The sequence below is a fragment of the Medicago sativa genome, chromosome 6 (assembly GCF_051527215.1).
Source record: "Medicago sativa cultivar Bolivia chromosome 6, Bolivia_mono, whole genome shotgun sequence".
Taxonomy (NCBI): domain Eukaryota; kingdom Viridiplantae; phylum Streptophyta; class Magnoliopsida; order Fabales; family Fabaceae; genus Medicago; species Medicago sativa.
Window position 1 is genome coordinate 63,881,235 of NC_140754.1, and position 22,869 is coordinate 63,904,103.

Genomic DNA, 22,869 nt, shown 5'->3' on the forward strand with positions numbered 1-22,869 from the left:
ATATAGCATCCTAATATCACAAGAAAATAAGTATTGAGACGCGATATTAACAAAGTGGATGTTGAACCAAACAAGCACTTAGTGAGTTTGGAAATATATCAATTTCCACATTAAGTTTTCATGACCAACCAAATGATACACCTAGTAGCTTCTATGCCAATGTACATTTGTTTGTATGCAATGTGCTATCAAACACCCTATCAAACATGTCACAATTAATTTTACATGTTTGAGATCAATTTTGACTCTCTCCACATGCCCTATTGTAAAACCAAACACGCACAAAATCAATTCTAAACACGTATAATCGATTTTGACATTTTTAATGGTTATCTACTAGAATTAATCAACCTTCGTAGCTGATTATAATTGAAGCAGAAATTTGGTGTTTTTACCTCCATAAACGATTTATAACCTCAAATTTGTTGTTCAACTCACTATTAAATGCAATAAAGCATAAATCACAAATTTTACACAATCAACTCATTTTTAACCAAAATTAATTTTCATGAATCAATTTATTCTGCTATACATGTTTGATAAAAGCATAATTCAAAAAAAAAAGTTTGGTAAAAGCAAATGATTTTGGCATAATGAAAGCCACCACATTTTACAAAAGCAGTAACAATAAAGTATTTTCTAAGTCGTTGCGAGTTTAGCTCTGTAGAGACAGTTCATAAAATATGTAGGTGTTGAGGTTCGAACCTCGGACACTTCTCTTCTCCACATTTAAAATGTGTGAACTCCAGCCACTAGATTACTAGACTAAAAAAAAGTGATATCGATATAAGAGAATGTAATGTCCAAGTTGGATAAATGTGGTCCATAACTAAATCAGAAAAAACCAAAATCCAATAGTAGAAAACAAATACTATTTCCACATCACTCTCATAATCAATTGTCTTCAACTACATGCTGCAGAGAGTATTCAAGTCCATATTCCCTCACACTCACAAGAAAAACAAAAAGACAGAAAAAAACAAAGCAAAATGGAACATCACAAAACAAAGGAAGGAGGGTAGTAATTTATGTTGTCATATGTCACATTATCATTTTTGTCATTTTGTTTGATGCCCATAACTGTAAATTGGACCACCGAAAGGCTAAACTAGAAAGAAAGCTAGGTTATAATTTCTCTTAGTTCACATATAGGGTCAATAAAACTAGCATGGGTTCACACTAAATAAATAAAAATAGGAACATTTATTGCAAATAAAGCAAACACAATTAAGAATACTAAGCAAAACAGATCAATTATAAATACTGATTTAGAGTGTGTTTTGTTTTGCGGTGACAAAACTTTATTTCTTTAGAGAATTAATGAATGTTAATTTACACTTTGATATATCGTAAAAATTATTCTTATCAATTCATATCGTTTCGATAGTTTGGATCAAACTGATTCTAGTAGAATATATATAGTAAATTACAGCTACTAAAACCAAATTTTTGTTAATTTATGTTCAGAGAAAATTTTGAAATGGTGTTGAATAAATTGTTATTCAAAAACAAAGTTCTTCACTAATGATGAAATTATTTATTGAAAATTATATGATTTTACTAATTTTTGTTGTAGCAAAAACTTTAGTTTCACTAATGATGAAATTATTTATTGAAAATTGTATGATTTTATTAATTTTTGTTGAAGCAGAAACTTTAGTAGTATAGTTTCTCTTTTAGTGTTAAAATTATAATAAATTTATAGTGTTGTAACAAATAAAGCTCATAACTTTCCAACATTATCCCTTAATCATTGTTACTTGAAACATTTTATAGCTTATTTTTGTCTTAATTTCATATTTTCATAATGAAAACACTCAAAACAAGTTACACTATTTCAACATGACAAAACTAAAGTCAAACAAAGTCAAAAGTCAACCATGTGGTCTTTGATAGTGTAGGGACAAACACTATTTGAGTACATGTCAAATACTTACACCCTAAGAAAAACTATTATAATACACACAAAATCAAAACACAAGAAAACATTCTCTTCAAGTTCCTTTTTTAGGATTAAATTTATTTTTAGTCCCTATAAAATTTAATTTTGTTTTCAATCCCAACACTCACTTTTCGGTTCCTACAAATTGTAAAAGAAGTACACTTTCAGTGTAAAAAAAGTATGCTTTTAGTTCCTCTTCAGGAAATAAAAAGCATATAGTTCTGTAATTTGTATGGACTGAAACATGAGTGTAGGAACTGATAATAAAATTTGAGATTATAAGAACTAAAAACACATTTAAAACTTTTTTTCCCCTTCTTTCATAAAATTTGCAATGTCACCTTAAATTGGTACTACTCCCAATTCTGTTCAAGCTACTTGTGGCTGGATAAACCTTGCTCCTAAAATCAGAATCTATTTCTGAATTAGACCCTGATTCCCAAAGGCCTTGAATAGACCTAGTAGATGAGCCATATCTCTCAAACTCTAGCCTTTGTCTTGGAGCACTTTGTGACCTAACCTTAGCCCTAGAAGATTGAGTATTTGCCATATAACTAGGATAACCAGAGTAAGCATTGAAAAATCCCCATGAACTCTCACTTTTAGTAGGTGTAAAAGGACCTCGCCTCGAACCACTTTCGAGTCTTGAAGAAGCCAAAAATGCCTGTGGACTACTCTCGGCGGTTCGGGAAGAAGCTACTTCTTCTTCTTTTCCTTTCTGATGCTTCATAGAAGAGAGACTTGGATTATAAGCTTTAGAAGAGCGTTTCGACGGCGACTCATGTACCATAAAATTTTCATTATTGTAATCAGAAGATGAATAATGATGTTGAAAAGAGGTGCTAGTACTATGTTGTGATTTCAAATGTGGTTTCCAAGTATCTACTTCAAGAATTTTGTCACTCTTCTCATCATCATTTACATTTTTCGATGAAGCGCCGCCGGTTTGGCTCCATGTGTTTTCTTCCATCCAACTGTCTAACCAATTTGAACCTAACCGGGCTCTTTCAAAGTTCATGTCTCTAAAATTTGCATTTGAGCTACATCTCTGCAGGTTCAAAATGAAAATTTCATTCAAGAAAACAAAATCACCAACACATGTTACATGTATACTTTTTCACATTGCAGAAACAATTAACATACTCAAAAACTATTTATGTGTTTACTTTGAAGCACATTTTGCCATGTAAATCATCTATGAACCTGTAAATTAAATTTTAGGCACGAATCATGAATACCTTGAGGATGGAAGATCCATCAAATTTCGTACTATAGACGCGAAGTGGGTGTTCATAATCATCAAGAACCTGCAACAATTTGAAGAAAAAAGTCAGAGGATTATGACTATTTTATCAAAGTAATGAACTATTGATCATAAAAATTCTTCGAGTGAATCGTCATTTAGTCCCTGAAATTGTAAGGATTGGATAATTTGGTCCCTCGAACTGTAGGCATCATCATATAATTTGGTCCGAATATTTTCAAAAATCTAAAATGATACCTAGATTTATAAATCATCGATCGGTCACAATAGTCATTCTTAATGTGATCAAGAATTTTCAATTTAAACAATCCCTTTAGAATTTTGTATATTTCAAATACCAAATTGACTGACTTTTATAATTTTAGAAACAAAATTGGTGAATCAATGAAAATCATTTAGAAAATGCTAACCAAAAGCCTTATCTAAAGAATAATACTTTAGCATTAGCCTAGTTTGCAAAATGATATTTTTGCAACAACTTTACAACTTGTAAAGTTATGTTACATGAGATTCCAAATTGCAACAATTGGTAGGGTGATGGAGAAAAGTAAAAATATAGAAAAAAGGCATTTTTTTAAGATGACAAGTTAAAAGAAAGTGTTCTTTTATAATAAAAAAAAAAAAGTTAAAAGAAAGTGAGACACCATTACATAGCTTTTCCAACAAGTTACCAACAACTTTTACTAAGATAAGAATCAAGACAGCTAATAAAAGAGTATTTAAAAAAGTAAATTAGCAATTTGGTACTAAAAATTCTAAGGGTCAAGCAATTTAGTCCATCAAATTTACAAAATAGCAAACCAAAAAATCTTTTGCGGAATCAATACAAATATTGAACCTTTAAAAGTTTGGTGCAAATTTTAGAAAAATGACCATCGACATAAGTTGTTCAATTAAAAGACTAAATTGATATTTCGTAAATTTAAGGGACTAAATTAACCAACACTTACGATTTCAATGACTAAAATACTTATTTACTCAAAAAGTAAAAAGTTTGCTTTGCTTACGGGGTAATGAGAAAGTGAAGACTTGAAAGAGTGCATATTATCCGAAATGTGCACACGACTTGCTCGTGCCCGAGACTGAAGTCGAACCAATGTTTGCATTCGTCTTAGCATATCAGCTGTCTGCTTTCTTACAATGTGACCTCTCACCAATGCTTGCAATTTCACCAATGCTTTAAGTGCTCTTAATGCCCTCCTTGCCTTCCAAATTCATATAAAAAAATATCAGTAAATACTAAAACTTCCATATAAAATTTGAATAATAATAGTATGCATTAGAATGAAATTGATAGGGAAAAGAACAATTAGAGTTTTATTTTTTTCTTACTCAATCATTAAAGTTCTTCATGGGGAAAAACAATTCACATGAAGCATAATTCAAAACCCAAGAAAAAATGCAAAGAATAGCAAGTTTGTTACATAAAATAGTAAAATTAGGCAGACAATAATGATTGATCAAAGAGTAGTGGTTAAAAGTGTGGTGGTGAAAAAGAAATATGTTTATTAGTTTATTTTTGTAATAAATTTAATATTTTATTATTCATATCACCCATTCATAACTAATAAAAAAATCCAAATAAATTATAAAACCTTGATAGTGTTTTGTTTTTATCACAAGTCACAACAATTGATTTGGTTTTAGTCCTTATAAATATTTGTGCATTATAGAATTAGTCCCCCAAAATATGAAACATTGATGTTATACCAATATGACTTATACCAAGATAAACTAATATGACTTATACCAAACCTAAATCAACAAGTACCAAAAATAATGTTATATATATATAGGGTTATGTTACAAGACACCTTCATAAAAAGTAGTGTGGTGTCTTTTATCAAGTCACACCTCAAGGTGTGATTTTCACTTTTTTAGTTATAACTTTGATAAAAGACACCTTCATAAAAAGTAGTTGGTGTCTTTTAACAAATGCTCATAGAGTAACTTGATAAAAGACACCTTCACAAAAGGTGTCTTCTATCATAACCCATATATATATATATATATATATATATATATATATATATATGTTACAAGACACCCTTTGGTGGTGTCTTTTATCAAGCAACACCTTAAGGTGTGATTTTCACTTTTTAGTTATAACTTTGCTAAAAGACACCTTCATAAAAGTAAGTTGGTGTCTTTTCGCAAAAGCTCATAGAATAACTTGATAAAAGACACCTTCACAAAAGGTGTCTTCTATCATAACCCATATATATATATATATATATATATATATATATATATATATATATATATGGGTTATGATAGAAGACACCTTTTGTGAAGGTGTCTTTTATCAAGTTACTCTATGAGCATTTGTTAAAAGACACCAACTACTTTTTATGAAGGTGTCTTTTATCAAAGTTATAACTAAAAAAGTGAAAATCACACCTTGAGGTGTGACTTGATAAAAGACACCACACTACCTTTTGTGAAGGTGTCTTGTAACATAACCCTATATATATATATATATATATTGCAACCAACATTGCCAAAAACTTAAGTCATCAAGCCTAAAATAGAAAATAGGGAACAAATAAGCATGGAATGTCAAAAAGGTAATAGTATATTAAAAGGGAAGAGACATAACGAGGGAAAATAGGGTTGAAGCTTATGGGCGTGATCATTAGTAACACATTTACATAGTGGAAAGTCGTCCATCATCAATGCTCTTTTTTATCAATTGAACCTTCCTATGTTGCATTATCCCCACTTTTACACCACTTACATTGGGATTGGATTCCTAGTAATAATTTACTAATCTCTCTTCTTTCAAAAAAAATAAAAAAATTTACTAACCTCTTGGCCCTCTGATCTACTCCCTCTGGTCTCATAAATAAAAAAAGATTTATTTTAAGTTTATTAATAGTTTACATTGTAAAACATATACATTAATAACTCAATGAACCTTAAAAAAGAATATTTTCTTATATATGAGAGCGAAGCGAGTAAATCAATGTCAAAGATTATTAAAAATGTCATATAAAAAATTTATAATCTAAATTATCTCATCTCAAATTAATGGTCGAAATTAAATTCACTTATTAATGGTAGGACTGCAATAGTTGAAAAACCATTAGCTTAACAAATACTAATGTTTTAGTTTATTAAGAAAGCATTATAGCCTAACTAAAGCCTTGTTGTCCGGGAAGCACTTGGGTGACATAATGTCACCGTGACATTAAATCTGGGCCACACAACACACATTGCCATACAACATATCTGGGCCACACAACACATACAACATATCTGGGCCACACAACACAACACCTTTGTGTGACCCAGATTTAATGTCACGGTGACATTATGTCACCCAAGTATTTTCCTTGTGGGTCCTTAAAGTAAGTTGCTTTCTCTCACGTGAAGTCTAGAATATCATTTTATAATATAAGGTAAAAGTAGCTTATTTTTTACCCCCTTAAAGTATGGTTTTAGAGAACCTAATCTAATTTCATATAATTAGAAATCAAAATCAAATGATCTACATTTTAACTTTCATAGACCAAAATAAAAAATACAAAACCAAAATGTAGATCATTTAATTTTAAATCAAAGATTCATATGGACAACTGTGTGAATGCATTGACTTCAAGCTTCTTATAGTCAAGACAAGAACACAAGTTTAGCATGTATCAATGCACCACATATAATAACATGCCCTACCAAAAATGAAACTAGTAACTACGAATCTTCAACTACATTGATTAATAGGGAAACCTAATAACCTATATAGCACTTTGGCCCATTATCTAAAACATGGTTGATGATGTGGTGTCGTTGTTCCACTTCATATTTTTGTGTAATTTTTTTGGTACAATTGAACATACCTTTCTGGTCCCAGAATGGAAAGCATCATAACGCACAAAATACGTGGGGCTATATCTATATATCTTATAGTATTAAATATTTATTCACACACAAATTAAATTACCCGTTGCCACCTTTCTTTAATTGTTATGGTCCTTCTATTCTCACTCTCACACACTTATATTCCAAAAATGGGTCATTTTCAGCTGCATCATTACCCTACAACGCAGGTCTAGTAACATTTTGTAACTTTTGTAACAATTAAGATGTAGTAATTAATAGAATTGCTTATAGCGTCCTCAACTATTTCTACAGCTCCGATTTCGTCTGAATATACCATACGAAAATGTACATCCGGAGCGGGTTGGAATTGCAGAAATAGTTGACGAGTGAAGTAACTCTTCGTGATCAAAATAAGTTACACCTTGTGACAAATGTCAATAACCTAGCCTACATCAAATTTATTTGGCCAAGTTTTTTTCTTAAACAAATAAGTCCAATGATTTTGGAAATTCTATTTTGTTTAGTTAAATAAACATGATTTTAAACCTAATAGACCAACATATATCTAAATAAACAATATGATGATATTATTGTTATTACTATTATGGTTTTTTTTTTTGAGAAATATTATTACTATTATGGTTAAACATTCAGACTTGAGAATTAGGTTTTTAGAACAGATTAGATCTATCTATTAAAGGAAAGTATTGTGAGATAAGGCTAACTAATACTTACCCTTAATGAAATGTATGACTGATACTTAACAGAACGAATTTCAAAACACAAAATTGACATAACACACAAAAAATTGCAGCCAGCACGTGATAGGAATACAGAGGGCACTGACTACCATAGCAGTAGTAAAAAAAGTTAAATGTACATAGATATAATTTTAATTTTTTTTTTTTTTACACATACACATAATTTTTATGAATCCTATATAATTTAACATAAGATAAATATCAATGACATACATATAAATCTCTCAATTAACGAAAATTTAATATCATAATACAAAAAATTATCACATGATATATATATTGAAAATGATACATACATGCACCAAAAACTAATGGTCCTAAGTCCTAACAAGTGCAAACACATATCTCGTCTTTGTTCGATGTGTCAAAATCAAATTTTTGGAGCTTGAAAAAGAATAAAATATTAAGTATGGCTAAATAATAAATTTAAACGTCCAAATAACACTATTATAAGGCAAATTTGTCGGTGGAAATGGAACCTAAAACACTGTACTCCATAGTCTAAACTGGTACTTATTTGATGAATTTCATTTTGAAGGAGACAAAGAATTGGTGTTGTCAAAAAGAGCATGTTAATATGGATAGTCCCTCAAAAAAAATCTAATATGGATAGTTGAAATAGTTGAAATAGTTGAAAGGAAAAGAGAACCGTCGTTGAAAATTACAAAGCAATAGTACTGTACTACTCTTAAAAGTACATGTGGAAACAATAAATTCCATTTACACACTCACAAAATACGAATCAATATTTTCAATAAAAATAAAAATATATTGTATTTTTTTTATTTAAAAAAACAATATATTATATTTATTATTTCTAACTTTTTTTATGAGTATGTCTAAACTATTTAAATATGCAGCTGTGACCACACAAACATTACTCGGAAATTATTCTTGATACGAAAAACCAATAGTCACTCTTTAAATTTTCATCACTTTATATGCTAGTATATATATTCAATTAAAAGAACAATAATGGCCAATTAATAACTATAACTACCTCCATCACCTAAAATCAACAATTCAATTTTTTAGTGGAACAAAATCCTTCAAATTCTGTTAAAAAATAAAACCTCACATCTTTTTATGTACTTTTTTCATTTTTTAATATGAACATCCCAAATTTTTTAAACTCGATATCCGAAACAACTAAGATAGACCAATTTTATTGCTCGCTAAATGGAGCTCAATAGAAGCAAGAGCAATATTATACTATCATATGTTTTTAATTCATAATATCGACCAAATACATCAATTTTATTGACCATTTTATTTCTCATAAAAGAATCGGAGGGAGTAACATTTTTACTATGTTGGTAATTTTAACTGTGAATAATATTTCAAGGAAACAAAAATTGTTACATACCAAATAACCTCGGAAAGCCGACTGAATCTTCACGGCAGCATCAATTTCCTCCGACAACCGTCTCCGACCAGACGTCGGAGTTCGAGGTCCTCCAGCAGAATTTCCACCAGCCGTATTACTTGTTAGTCTAACAACCTCAGCGGCAGCATGAGCGGCAGCAAGTGCAGCTTCAGCAACGGCGGCAGTAGCAGCAGCAACAGCAATGGCATGTTTATTAGCATCATAGTTATCAGAGAAAGAAGTTGAAGGGTCAGAATTTTTGTTGGGTTTTTGTCTTGTGTTGTTCTTTGTGAAGCTCCATGTTCTTTTGTCTTTTTTGTTGTTGGTTGGTGTTTCTGGTGGTGGATTACGGTGTTTTTTGCCGCCGAAGAGTCGCCGGAGAAAGTTCATGGTGAGGTTTATGTCATTGGGTGGGAGAGGGTAATGAGGGAAGGTTTATGGAGTTGAGAGAGAAAGAGAGAGAGAGAGAGAGAGAGAGAGAGAGAGAGAGAGAGAGAGTGTGTGTGTGTGTTATATTGAAGATGGAAGAAGAAGAAGATGAAACACTTAAATTGAGGAGTTTGTGAGTTTGTGGAAGAATTTTGGAATATGTGGTTTATTTATTCATTGTCACGCCCTATTCAATGTATCTCTTGTCCACGCGCTATTTGTAATCAACAAATAGAGTGAAAAATGTTAATCTTGGTAAAAATAGTATTTCACTTAGGTAAATTATTTTAGATAAACAAAATGATAATAATCGCTTGAAAACTTCTGGACAAGTGGAAGATTTTGAGTTTGAATTTAGGTTACGATGTTCAATTTTAATCTAACAATTTTAACATAGGTAAGTTGAGCTAAAATGAACTGATGTACTTATATACTACTCCCTCCGTTTCAAAATGAGTATCGCTTTAGCCAAAAAAATTGTTTCAAAATGAATGTCACTTTCGGTTTTCAATGCAATAATAACTTTTTCTTTTCAATTGTACCCTTCAATTAATACTATGTTACACTACTTCCAAAGTATTATTTTTTCTTTAATGAAAAACAAACCAATAATTGATTAGGATAATTTGGTAAAATTGCTATGACATTTGACTACTTTATTCCATTCCTTAATCTCTGTGCAATTGGCTAAAGCGACACTCATTTTGAAACGGAGGGAGTATTAACGAATAAAGTAGAAAAAAACCTAATACATCATTAAATATGAGAAAAAATTACATTACAAACATGTGTAAATGTGTTCACTAAATAAATATGTGGTGATATAAATCGGGGTTGAGTCTAAATAAAGGAGGTAAACTCTTAAAATATGTCTCATTGGATTAAGTAGTGTGGGTGTTGTCTAACCTTGATCCACAAGCAATGTAAAACTTTTAGATGTACTTGAATAATATGTATCTATTATCATACATTTTTTTCGTTGTTTTATTTTATGCTCTTGATAAATTAATGTCATTGTGATTTAATATTGCATACTATATATTATTAAAAATTGAAAAAATATCAACAAATGTCTTTAAGGTCATCCACAAAGATAAGGTCTTACTCCATATAACCTGGTACCTATTAGATACCACCATTGTGATAAAAAAAATAAAAATAAAATTGAGTGCTTAATGAGATTGAAGGTCTCAAATGAGCATCTTATTTTTCAATGGGTCCCACACATCTTTAATATTAAAAAATCAAATGTAATGATATAGAGTTATTGATAGATGATTTTTTTTGAAGGAAGTTATTGATAGATGATTAGTAAGTTCCGTTTTAAAAATTTGTACGAGGTGTTGGGTTGGAGATTGAGTATTTATTATAAATTATAAATAAATGATGTGTACTTGTGAAACTCATTTAAGTATTTAAAAATGAATTTCTCCATTGTAGATACTCTAACACACTTGTTAATAAGTTTAAAGTGAAAATTTTATTGTGGGAACTGAGAACGATATATTCAATACATTAAAACTCTAAAAAATAATTTTTTTTTTACATAAAACTTAATACATTATTTTTTTTAAAATTCTTAACAGTTCTAAAAACACTTGTTAGATGACCCATAAAAATCCATCGTGTCAAATTTGTATTTTATTGTGGTACAATGAAAAGAACAAGGTTTGAACTTACAACCTTATGCATATTATCCAAATCTCTTGTGATTGCATCAATCCTAATACTTAAACAGAAAATTTTGTATGTAAATACTAAATATTAGTGTCGCATCAATAATAGAAAGCTCCTTTCCATCTATATTCCTCAACAAGATGTGTGGGAATAAATCAACATCAAATTACGAAGTTTTGCAAATTGTTGCTCAGACTAATGCAAGCCTCATCGCCCTCCATCTAAAGGTGGATGCCAGGGGTGGGGCAAAAAGAACCATGAACCGAACCGAACCGCGCGAACCGAACCGAACCGAAAATAACCGAACCATTATAATGGTTCACGAACCGAACCGTTAATTTATTAACAGTTCTTGAACCATAAGCGAACCATCTTGAACCGAACCGAACCGTTTGAACCGAACCAAACCACTTGAACTGTTTTTTTTTTTTTTTAAGGAAACCACTTGAACTCTTTGTTGGATCTTTCCAAAAAAACAACTTATTTAAAATAGCTTATTTTAAAAAGCTTATTTTATGCAAAACACCTTATTTTAAAAACAGCTTATTTTATGAAAACAACTTATTTTAAAAAAAACAGCTTATTCAAAACAGCTTATTTTATGCAAAAAAATAGCTTATTTTAAAAGGCTATTAAATTAATTTAGATTAGCTACATAAAAGTTAACTCAGTAGTTAGTAAGAGCCTCAACTCATTCAAATACTGTAAAAGGTAAAGATAGGTTATTTTCCACATGCCAAACATTGTAAATAAAATTGTTATTCATACTCAACTTGTACAGTACCAGACATATAGAATTATTCCCTTTCCAACCCCATCAAACTTTGTCAAGAAATCATGGTTAAGGGCACGGCAAGAAAAGAAACAAAGCTGAGAACAAAATTGTATTCCATGAATGAAATTAAGATATAAATTATCAAACAAATTCTGAGTCTAATATTCATGCAGGTATAATAAAGTACGTGTTAACATAACCTATTGTTTCATAGATTAGAACTGTCATTTAATGTTAACTGCAAATATTGATGGTAAAAACTTGAGACTAAAAACTGGTGGCTTGCATATGCTTTATTATATCCAAATTTATAAATTCTGATTTCTAACTTGTGTTATTGTTTTCACCTAATCAAATAAATAATATTTTTCTTGTTTGTTGTTCAGAATAAGTAAAATAGTTTCTAAGCTTGGCCAATCAATGGATAACCTTAATTTTGTATCTCTAAGATAAGATTTGAATGTTTAACACTGCAGAAAGAAATTCGTGATTTTATTGGTTTAAAAGAAACTGCTTAGATAAGTCAAATAATAGAATTTACTCATTTATCAAAGGTTTACAATCTACCAAAGGTTTACAGTTAGCATCAAGACCTCCAACTCCTCGGGTTCCTAGTGTGTTGGATGGTCTGTTAGCATTAAACTTATTATTTTACTGTGTTTGTGTAATAATAATATTAATAAAATAAATTATATTCTTAAAAAAAGTAAATAAAAAAATATTTTGCATTTTGGATAAAAAAAACACAATTAAATTCACAAAAGGATAAAAAAAAATACATTTTGGTTCAAAATATTGGTTTTGGTTCGGTTCGGTTCATAGGTAAGAAAACGGTTAACCGAACCATAACTTTGGTTCAGTTCGGATAGCTCCATACCTGAAACGGTTCGGTTTTCCCGAACCATTTCAAAATTTCGGTTCGATTCGGTTCGGTTTTTTAGGTTAACCGAACCATGCCCACCCCTAGTGGATGCAAAACAGCTTATACCACAATTCAAGAATGAACCATTTCCATCCATTAATAATTAATAAGCACACCTCCCTCCTTAAAAAAAAAAAAAAAACACACCTCCCTCCCTCTCTTTAAGGCCTTGTGACATGGAATAAATAAAATTTTAAAGCCTTGTCTCTTCATCTAACTACTTGTGATTCCATAAGTTAATACTCCTACCATCCCCACCTTCCCATAACAGATGAGAATACCTTAACAAATGTTCTTCGAAGTTAGAGAATCACTATCCCTTGCAACACATTTGTTATCAATGTTAAGGCGTGGTCTACTGGTAAATCGACACGTTCTGAATTTGAAAGTTACAGATTCGAGCTCTACAAATGTATTTAGAGGAAGGTAAATATAAATACATTTGTAAGCATACATTGAACACGGGAGAATTTTTCTACCCTAAACGGGGGCACCATCCTTTTACCCTAAATTTATTGTGTATAAAAAGACAAATCCAACCTAATACATAAAAAAAGGGACTTGCTATAATTTTATGTAGAAAAGGTAAATTTTTAAACTTTCAATATATTAAATGCATCATTTTCAAGACAAAATTTCAAAATTAAAACTACTTATCAAATGTCCTTGCGTGTTAGCATTTCCCGAAGAAAAAAAAAACTCACAAATATGGTTGTAGATGTACCAGAAATAATAGGTAACCATGCATTTTATTTAAAAAAAGTTTTAAGGGTGCCTTTCTTTAGAATTTTTTTCCAAAACAAAATCTAATTTTTTATAAAAGAAAAAAAATCAATTTTGTTATTTTGACGTGTTTGTTTATGGTTTTTTTAAAAAAATATTTTGACTCTAAATTGAAAATTATTATGATTAACTTCATACATTTATTTTTTTTTCAAAAACAATGAGGTGACATATGAATTAGTTAAAAATTTATTTTTTTCAAAAACATTGAGGTGACATATGAATTAGTTAAAAATATTTTATTTCTTATACGTCGTTTTTTTTATAGTAAACAAACGTAAATAGTTTTAGATTTTGTTAAAATTCTATAAAAAAAAGTCTTTAGATTATATAAATTTTTTTTTATTAAAGGACTTGTTCACGAGTGTCCCGAAACACTCTTTTAAAATTTTAAATTAAGAAACTATTTTTTTAAAAAGTTAAATATTTGAATTTACAATACATCGAATATACAAATTTTCATAAAAAATTAACTAAAAAACTTCTTAAAGAGTGGCAAGTGAATAATAATAGTTCTGTTTTGGAGTAATGAAATGGACGTGTTTTGTGATTAATTGTTGCTAAGGATGGATTTCGGGTTTCTACAAACGAACTTGCTTTTGCTTAGATGTGAAGTATTTTGCCCTCAACCATACTGTACCGTACTACTCTAAGTTGTTTTAGCACCATTTAATTTAATAGGTGATACAGCATTACATCTGTACATGCTAATGTAATGATTAGTTCCATAAGTATTACACCTATTCCAAAGTACAGAAAATGATGTAAGAATTGATTTGCAATTTCGCATTTATATGCAGAATGATACTCCCTCCGTTTCAAAATACATGTCCAAGTCAACCACTTCACACATGCCAATGCACAATTTTGACTGTTAATTTCTTTAATTATCTAAAGTAAAAAATTATAAAAATTTAATATTTTGAAAATATTTGTCGAGACAAATCAAACAACATCTTACATGTTAATATTTGTATTTATAGATTAGTTAAAAAATATGGTCAAAGTAAGTCAAGTGAATAGTGCACATTGCAAAAAATGGACATGTATTTTGAAACGGAGGGAGTACGACTCTAATGAAAATTAGGTACAAGGAGTAAAAAACAACAATTGGAAAGCATTACTATTGTTGTTCCATTTAATGTTGATCTAACCATCATAGCTGCTAACATGTATGATCATTATGACCTAAAACTAGTGAACAATAATATACTACATATCCACATAGTAGTAGTATGACAACAGCTCAAAAAATTTACTGAACTTAATTTAAAGCAGTAAATGAAAGCCATACCTTGTTCCTATTGGAACAATTGATACCTTCATTAGCATTTAGTACTTGAATACATATATGTACTTGAATACACACACACACACACACACACACATATATATATATATATAGGGTTTTGTTACAAGCCACCCTTTGGTGGTGTCTTTTAACAAGTCACACCTTAAGGTGTGATTTTCACTTTTTAGTTATAACTTTACTAAAAGACACCTTCATAAAAGTAAGTTGGTGTCTTTTCGCAAATGCTCATAGAGTAACTTGATAAAAGACACCTTCATAAAAGGTGTCTTCTATCATAACCCATATATTTTTTTTTTGACAAAAACATATGATATTCATTCATTCAAATTGATAGAGTACATCGATATAGTGCAAATTCGCTAAAAACAAAAAGGATGAATCTGTGAACATACTCACAGTATCCATGTTAATAGCATAAAACGGCAAAGTACAAATGCCTACAAGTATGACTATATTCAAATCACCGGAATAACCATGTCTCCGGATCTGCAACGTGGATGACGCCAAAATCATTGATTGGATCTGCACTGGATCAAAGCTGATCTAACAATCTGAACCGATCAAATACCTGAGAGAAACAAAAAAGACAAACAAGGTCGCACAAAGACGACGAACAAACTAACGTCGCACGAAGACGACAAAATCACAAAATAAAAAACGAAATAGATGTGAAAATCACTTATTTCAATAAAAGGGAAGGAGGGAAACGAGTTAGAGGGGTGATTTTGGGTCAAAAATTGACCCTAAATCACCCCTCTTTGATGGATGAAGGAGAAGAAAACTAGGGTTTTAGTGACGGCTCTTAAGAGAGAGAGAGAGAAAGGAACACACATATCATATAATATATATATATATATATATATATATATATATATATATATATATATATATATATATATATATATATATATAAGTTGCAGCTTCATTAACTAGCACAACCAGCAATTGTACTAAAGGTTGGATTTGATTTGTTTGGTACTAGTACCTTAGAACAACATACATGGCATGTTTGTTTGACTTCTCAGAAAAAAAAAAAAATCTTCAAGCACGTAATTACGCATTCAGAACAATCTTGATTGTCTGGTCTTGATCGTACAGTGTGAAAAATAAACAGATTTGATTTCTTTATTTTATAATTTAAAATACAGAGATTGAATATGGTCTATCCGATTAAGATCAGGCGGTCTTCAATGTTCGGCTGTGTGATTGTGGGTTCATGTTGAATACAAGTAAACCCGGTTCGTAATCTAGATACACAACTTTATTGCAATGACGGACAATACCACCAACAACTATCTCCGTCCAACAAATGTTTATTTTTTCCAAAATCACAACATATCTTATGTAATTCTTTTCTTTGTTAGACAAATGTTAGTAATATTAATATATATAAAAATGCTAGTTTTTGATGATTGAATTCAAGACCTCTTCCTTCAACGTCTATTAGTTTATAAACTGAACTATTTAAGAGGGACATATTTAGTTATGAAAAGATTAGAAAATGAAATTGAAATGCGTCTTTTGCAAACAATTAATGAAAATAATAAACCTCTATGTATTCCAACCTTTAAAGAAACCTTTGGTGTATCACGTATTTAACCTAGTGTTTGCAATGGAGAGTCATCACCACTACCACCCAAAAATAATAAGGGTCATGTTAACTTGTGCCCTAAGGGCACATGTTAAGGAACCCAAAATGAACAACTTTGCATTGGAAAACATGATAATTTAACTTTTAAGAAGTTGACTGCACGACTTTTAATACGTATATTTCTATAATAAGTTCATTAACATGTGCCCTTGAGGGCACAAGTTAACATTTGCCAAATAATAAATAATAAAAAAAAATACTTCATCCATGATTCGTCTCATTTTAATTATCTTTTTAACATTTTTGTATGTCACAAAATAATTGTCATTTTAGAAAATCAATACGGCATCTATTAATTTTTTCCCTGCTAATATACCTTATTTATTGAGTTCCACTTTATTTAACTACTCCACTAACTACAATTAATAAATGTATTTTTGTAAATTATATTAAAACGACTTGCTCTATTATTTTTGTAAATAGAGCTTTATTATTTTATCATTAAAATCAACTCAACTAATAATTTTTTTAAGAACCGCACACAACTCTAAAACGACTATTAAAATGAGATGGAAGAAGTAATTTGGATGGTTTGTAATGGAGAGTCAAATTTGTTTATTATTTTAAAGTAGTTACAATATATCATAAAGTATAGACACCTTCTTCTAAAGTCACTGGATTAAGGACAATATGAATTGAACAAAATCGATGTATCACTCACTGCATTACTTGGTCAACTTGACATGTTTCTTCTAGCACATTGAATTGAATTAGATTGTCATATGTTTTCAGAGAAACCGCAACAAAAGTGATTTCATCTTACTTCCTGCACGTTCAAATCATCAATTTGCTGATCTATTAACAAAATCTTTATAAATTACACCCTTTACCTTTTCATCATTTTGTAACCAAGTTGTGATTAACTAGTACTCCAACCTGTATATAATTCATGTTGTGAATTCGTTGTGAAAACCACACCAATAAAAACTTGATGTGTGGAGCAAATTAATACCAAGCAATCAATTGAAGCGGATGACAAAAATAAAACAAACAAAATAAAACAGCAAGAGAGGAGAGAGAGAGAGAGAACACGAGAATCTGTTTACCCAGTTCGGTCTAATGATGACCTACTCTGGGGGAGAGAGCAGCTCTCCGTTCCACTATAATGATATGAGTTTCTTTACAAAGAGATATTGAAGGTTACAAGAATTAGTCTTCAAACCTAACTCTACCCTCAGTCCCAACCTCTTCCCGTGACCAAGAGACTCAATCCTAATAGTGTTTTGTTCAAGGTGAATCAAAACAATCCCAACCCTAGTGTTGTTGCCAAGAGAATTTCTCTATAAACCCTAGTTTGTATGTTGGCTTCTAAACCCTGTTTTTCTACACCACCTAATCATCTGATACAAGGTTTATATTTATAGTGGAAAGCATCCCTCAAAAAATTAGAACAAACCGGCCCATGAAATAAACCGTTTTCAACTTCTGCAATGCGACAAATCGGGCCAAGATTTTTAGGCATCGGGCGCCGATTTTTACAGTAGCTCATGCCTCCAGAATTAGCAGAAAATCGGGCCCCGATGGCACAGGGTCGGGCGCCGATTTTGACAGTTCCAGGATGCATCATTTTTGAGTCATTTTCCAACAATTCTCCACCTTGACTCCAAAATGGTGATGATGCCAATTTAACCATCAATCACCTTGCTGCTCTCTCCAACCTTCATCTATTCTTCAATGAAGTTAATCAAGTCCAAGCAATGCTTGAACCTTGATCTCGGTAATGATTTGGTGAACATGTCTGCTGGATTTTCTTCCGATGCCACTTTCTCCACCATGATCTCCTTTGTCTCAATCATGTCTCTAACAAAGTGCAAACGAATGTCAATGTGCTTTGTTCTTTCATGATAGACCTGATGATTTGCCAAATGAATGGCACTTTGGCTATCACAATGTATCTTCACACACTCTTGACTAATCCCCATTTCTCCAATCATACCTTTCAACCATATGGCTTCCTTGACCCCTTCAACAAGGGCTATGTACTCTGCTTGAGTTGTTGAAAGAGCTACAACTGATTGTTGATTTGCCTTCCAAGTTACTGCTGTACCAAACAAAGTAAACACAAATCCTGATAAAGATTTTCTAGTGTCTACATTACCTGCATAGTCCGCATCCACATATCCCTCCAAAGCATCCCTTCCTGGTTGTGACCTTGTATACTTCAGACCACCTTTCAAAGTCCCATTCAAATATCTCAGAACCCACTTCAAAGCTTGCCAGTGCACTTGACCCGGATTTGCCATAAACCGACTTATCACACTTATTGCATAGGATAAGTCCGGTCTACTACAAACCATACCATACATGATGCTTCCAACCCCACTTGCATAGGGAGTACCCTCCATCTTGCTTTTCTCTTCATCGGATTGAGGACACTGCTTTATTGACAACTTTGTGTGATGACCAAGAGGAGTGCTAACGACCTTAGAATCTTTCATTCTGAACCGCTCCACCACTTTCCTCAAGTACCCTTGCTGAGATAAGAATAGCTCACCTTTGTTTCGGTCCCTTATGATATCCATACCAAGTATCCTCTTTGCATTACCAAGATCCTTCATCTCAAATTCATCATTCAATTTTTTCTTGAGCTTCTGAATCTCTTGCATGTCAGAACTTGCCATAAGAATATCATCTACATAAAGGAGAAGGTAGAGAATGACTTTCTCATTTCTCCTCATCATGTAAACACAACTGTCATAGTTGCTTCTCACAAAACCAGCCTTTACTAGGAACTCATCAAACCGACGATACCACTGCCTTGGACTTTGCTTCAACCCATACAAAGATTTCTTCAACAAACACACTTTTGTATTATCTTCCACGAAACCTTCTGGTTGTTGCATATAGATAGTTTCTTCCAACTCTCCATGTAGAAATGCGGTCTTCACATCCATTTGTTCTAACTCAAGATCATACATGTTAACAATTGCCATAAGTACCCTTATAGAACAATGTTTTACCACCGGTGAAAAGATTTCATTGTAATCAATCCCTTCCACCTGAGTAAAACCCTTTGCTACAAGTCTTGCCTTATACCTTGGTGCTTCGACCCCTGGTATACCTTCTTTCTTCTTAAACACCCACTTGCTTCCCACTACCCTTTGATTCTTAGGTAATGAAACAAGTTTCCAAGTCTGGTTCTTTTCCAATGAAAGCATTTCCTCATTCATTGCCTTCAACCAATCCTTGCTTTCGTTGCTTTCTAATGCTTCCCTGAAGTTCTTTGGTTCCGAGTCTTGCAATTCTTCAGCTGCATTCAAAGCATAACAAATGAGGTCAGCATAACCGTATCTTTCAGGTGGATTAATTTGTCTCCTTATCCTATCTCTTGCTAGCTGATAGTCAGGATCAATAGTTTCTTGGCCTTCACTCTCATCAGGTACTGGAGTCTGATCCTCCCCTTCCCTTTCATCAGTGGTAGGCTCCACCTCAAACTGAATTTTCTCTATCCCTGTTTTTGAGCTTGTATCCAGGTCTTTGCACTTCATCCCCATGAGGGTCTCTGTAACACCCCGTTCTCCCAACAGCGTAATATTAGTTAATTTAATCAGAGTAACCACACAACGGAGTGTCACACTGCTAATCAAAAATTCATAAATAGGAAATATCTATTTATTTAAAACCGACATTTAAATTATCTTACAAACTGCAGCGGAATAATTCTTTAAAATATAAATTCAACCAAATTCAACATCAATAAAAGTCTTGGCATAAGGCCACAACATAATTCAACTTTATTCTAATAGCAAGTCTTTTCCAAAATATGTGATACATAAAAGAAATGAGAAGACACTCGCGACGATCCCCATCCTAATATGTATCAGAGCCCTAGACACTTGAGCCAATCAACCTACAAGCCATCATTACCTGCACATTACCCACGGTCGAGGCAACATATACGCAGAAGGGGTGAGAAACTTATCCAATAATGATAATATATAATTCATCAAATTAATGAAAATAACAATATATCGCAACATGCATCATTAATAATGTATATAAAGAATACATATAACAACAACATAATCATTTTCAGCAACAAGGTACCACAACAACAACAACAACAACAACATTATCCACAACGACACCGATAACTCGACAATTCGACAACGACAACAACTCGACAATTCGACAACGACAACAACTCGACAATGCTACAACGACAACAACTCGACAATGCTACACGACCACAACAACTAATGCATCATGCAGGTGGTACCAATCTACGCGCGTTGAATGCTAAGCATTCCAGGGCATAAGCCCCCAACAATTTGGATGGTTAAAGCATCCCAGGGCATAAGCCCCCAACAGGTGAATGATAAACATTCCAGGGCATAAGCCCCCAACAATGTGGATGGTTAAAGCATCCCAGGGCATAAGCCCCCAACAGGTGAATGATAAACATTCCAGGGCATAAGCCCCCAACAATTGTGAGTATGCAAATGGACTCAACTTGTGTATATCAACATACAACTTCAACAGCGACTGCAACAACAACATATGTGCCTAAAACAATTATGACACACTCCCCAACTTCGACATCAGATGATACAACGACATCAACAACGGAAATCAACAACATAACATATATATAAATCAATTACATTCATCTCAAAGTCTAAAACATCCCCCAAAAGCAATTAAGTTTTGATCAATAGAACATAAGTCAAATATCCATAAACACCTCAACTAAATCCCTAACACTTAAGTTTGAAGTTGGGAAACCAACCATAAGTTTTTGGACTAACTAGAGATTAATTATGCTAAGTTTTCTTAAAATTTTCTGAAGACCCACTTGGACTATTTTCATCATAACTCTAAATCTACAAATAATTTTCTAGTCACTCCAAAGCCATTAGAAAGCTAACTCAATTATCTACAACTTTTATGTTTACACCTAAAGCTAATTCAAAATAGAAACGGGTGAAAAAGACACAAGAACGCGAAACAGAAAATGCTGTCACTGGACAATTTCGCTAATAGCGAAAATTGAGCTAATAGCGTACCTGTTCCAGAGGGTTACGCTAATAGCGAATTTCTGGCTAGTTTTTCATCTACTGTTACGATTTTAACACCATTTTCACCCCAAAAACCCATTTTCTGATCCCCTAATCACCCAAAATGAATTAGAACAATGTTTACAGGTTCTATATACAACATAGTAACTAAAACAACATAGAAACATGCATCAAACAACACCATTCATCATATTTTCTTCAATTAACATAAAATTTCTAACCCTAAAACCAAGAACAACAATTCATCAAATTTCAGAATTATATACCATGATTATTGAAAGGAATCCCACCCTTACCTTAATTCAGCAACACCAAACGTCAAGCTACCGCAATCGATTCCTTCCTAGCTCTCTCTTGGCCTCTTCTAGGTTTTCTCTCCAAAACCAGTTTTCTTCTAATGTTTTTACGTGAAAATGTTTCTCTCCCTTAATTTCTATTAATTTTCACTTAATTCCCCTTAACCAAAAATAAATACTATTTCTATAATATTTCTATTTCTCATATTATTTCTATCCAATAATAACAACATTCATTTAAATAATACACAACCCCAATATTCATATAATAAATAGCATCATAACATATTTCATATAAAAATCATATAAAACATATATTTCACATAAAATCATATATATATAGCAATTAAAGTCATATAAAAATATTCACACATCTACTAAAATATTAGAATAAAAATGGGGCGTTACAACTCTCCCCAACTTATAGAATTTCGTCCTCGAAATATTACCTCAAGCAAACAACTCAGGATATGACTCCTGCATCTTACTCTCCAACTTCCAAGTAAGACTTTCACCAGCTGCTCCTCCCCAAACAACTCTCACTAGAGGTATCTCCTTGCCTCTCAACGTCTTCACCTTACGATCATCGATCCTCAAAGGTAAAGTTTCTACCGTAAGGTTGTCTCTAACTTGCACATCATCTCTAGGAATGACATGTGAATGATCCGCTACATACTTCCGAAGTTGTGACACATGAAACACATCATGCAAGTTCGAAAGATGTGGTGGCAAACCAACTCTATAAGCCACCGTGCCAATTTTCTCAGATATCTGATAAGGACCAATAAACTTTGGAGTCAGCTTCTTGGACTTCAATGCACGACCCACACCAGTCATAGGAGTGACTCTCAAGA

General features: G+C 31.9%; 1 protein-coding gene and 1 long non-coding RNA gene across 2 annotated transcripts; both read right to left on the bottom strand.

Annotated features, from left to right (window-relative positions):
- Positions 1 to 1,867: 1,867 nt before the first annotated feature.
- Positions 1,868 to 9,724, bottom strand: LOC146916256 (protein IQ-DOMAIN 23-like). The gene is made up of 4 exons (XM_085718368.1): positions 9,153 to 9,724; positions 4,214 to 4,411; positions 3,181 to 3,249; positions 1,868 to 2,990 (listed from the first exon to the last, which is right to left on the bottom strand). The coding sequence occupies exons 1-4, from the start codon at positions 9,540 to 9,542 to the stop codon at positions 2,280 to 2,282; spliced, it is 1,368 nt and encodes a 455-aa protein (XP_085574494.1). The 5' UTR covers positions 9,543 to 9,724; the 3' UTR covers positions 1,868 to 2,279.
- A 10,567-nt stretch (positions 9,725 to 20,291) lies between these two features.
- Positions 20,292 to 22,145, bottom strand: LOC146916257 (uncharacterized). The gene is made up of 2 exons (XR_015013789.1): positions 22,016 to 22,145; positions 20,292 to 20,568 (listed from the first exon to the last, which is right to left on the bottom strand). It is a non-coding gene; the product is annotated as an uncharacterized LOC146916257 (long non-coding RNA).
- Between the last annotated feature and the right edge of the window lie 724 nt (positions 22,146 to 22,869).

Bases quoted from the DNA above. Each gene is read 5' to 3' on its own strand.
- LOC146916256 (XM_085718368.1), bottom strand. From the start codon at position 9,542: ATGAACTTTCTCCGGCGACTCTTCGGCGGCAAAAAACACCGTAATCCA. The intron at 3,250-4,213 runs GTAAGCAAAGCA...AAATTGTTGCAG, and splicing joins CTTCACTTTCTCATTACCCC to GTTCTTGATGATTATGAACA. The intron at 2,991-3,180 runs GTATTCATGATT...TTGAACCTGCAG, and splicing joins ATGGATCTTCCATCCTCAAG to AGATGTAGCTCAAATGCAAA.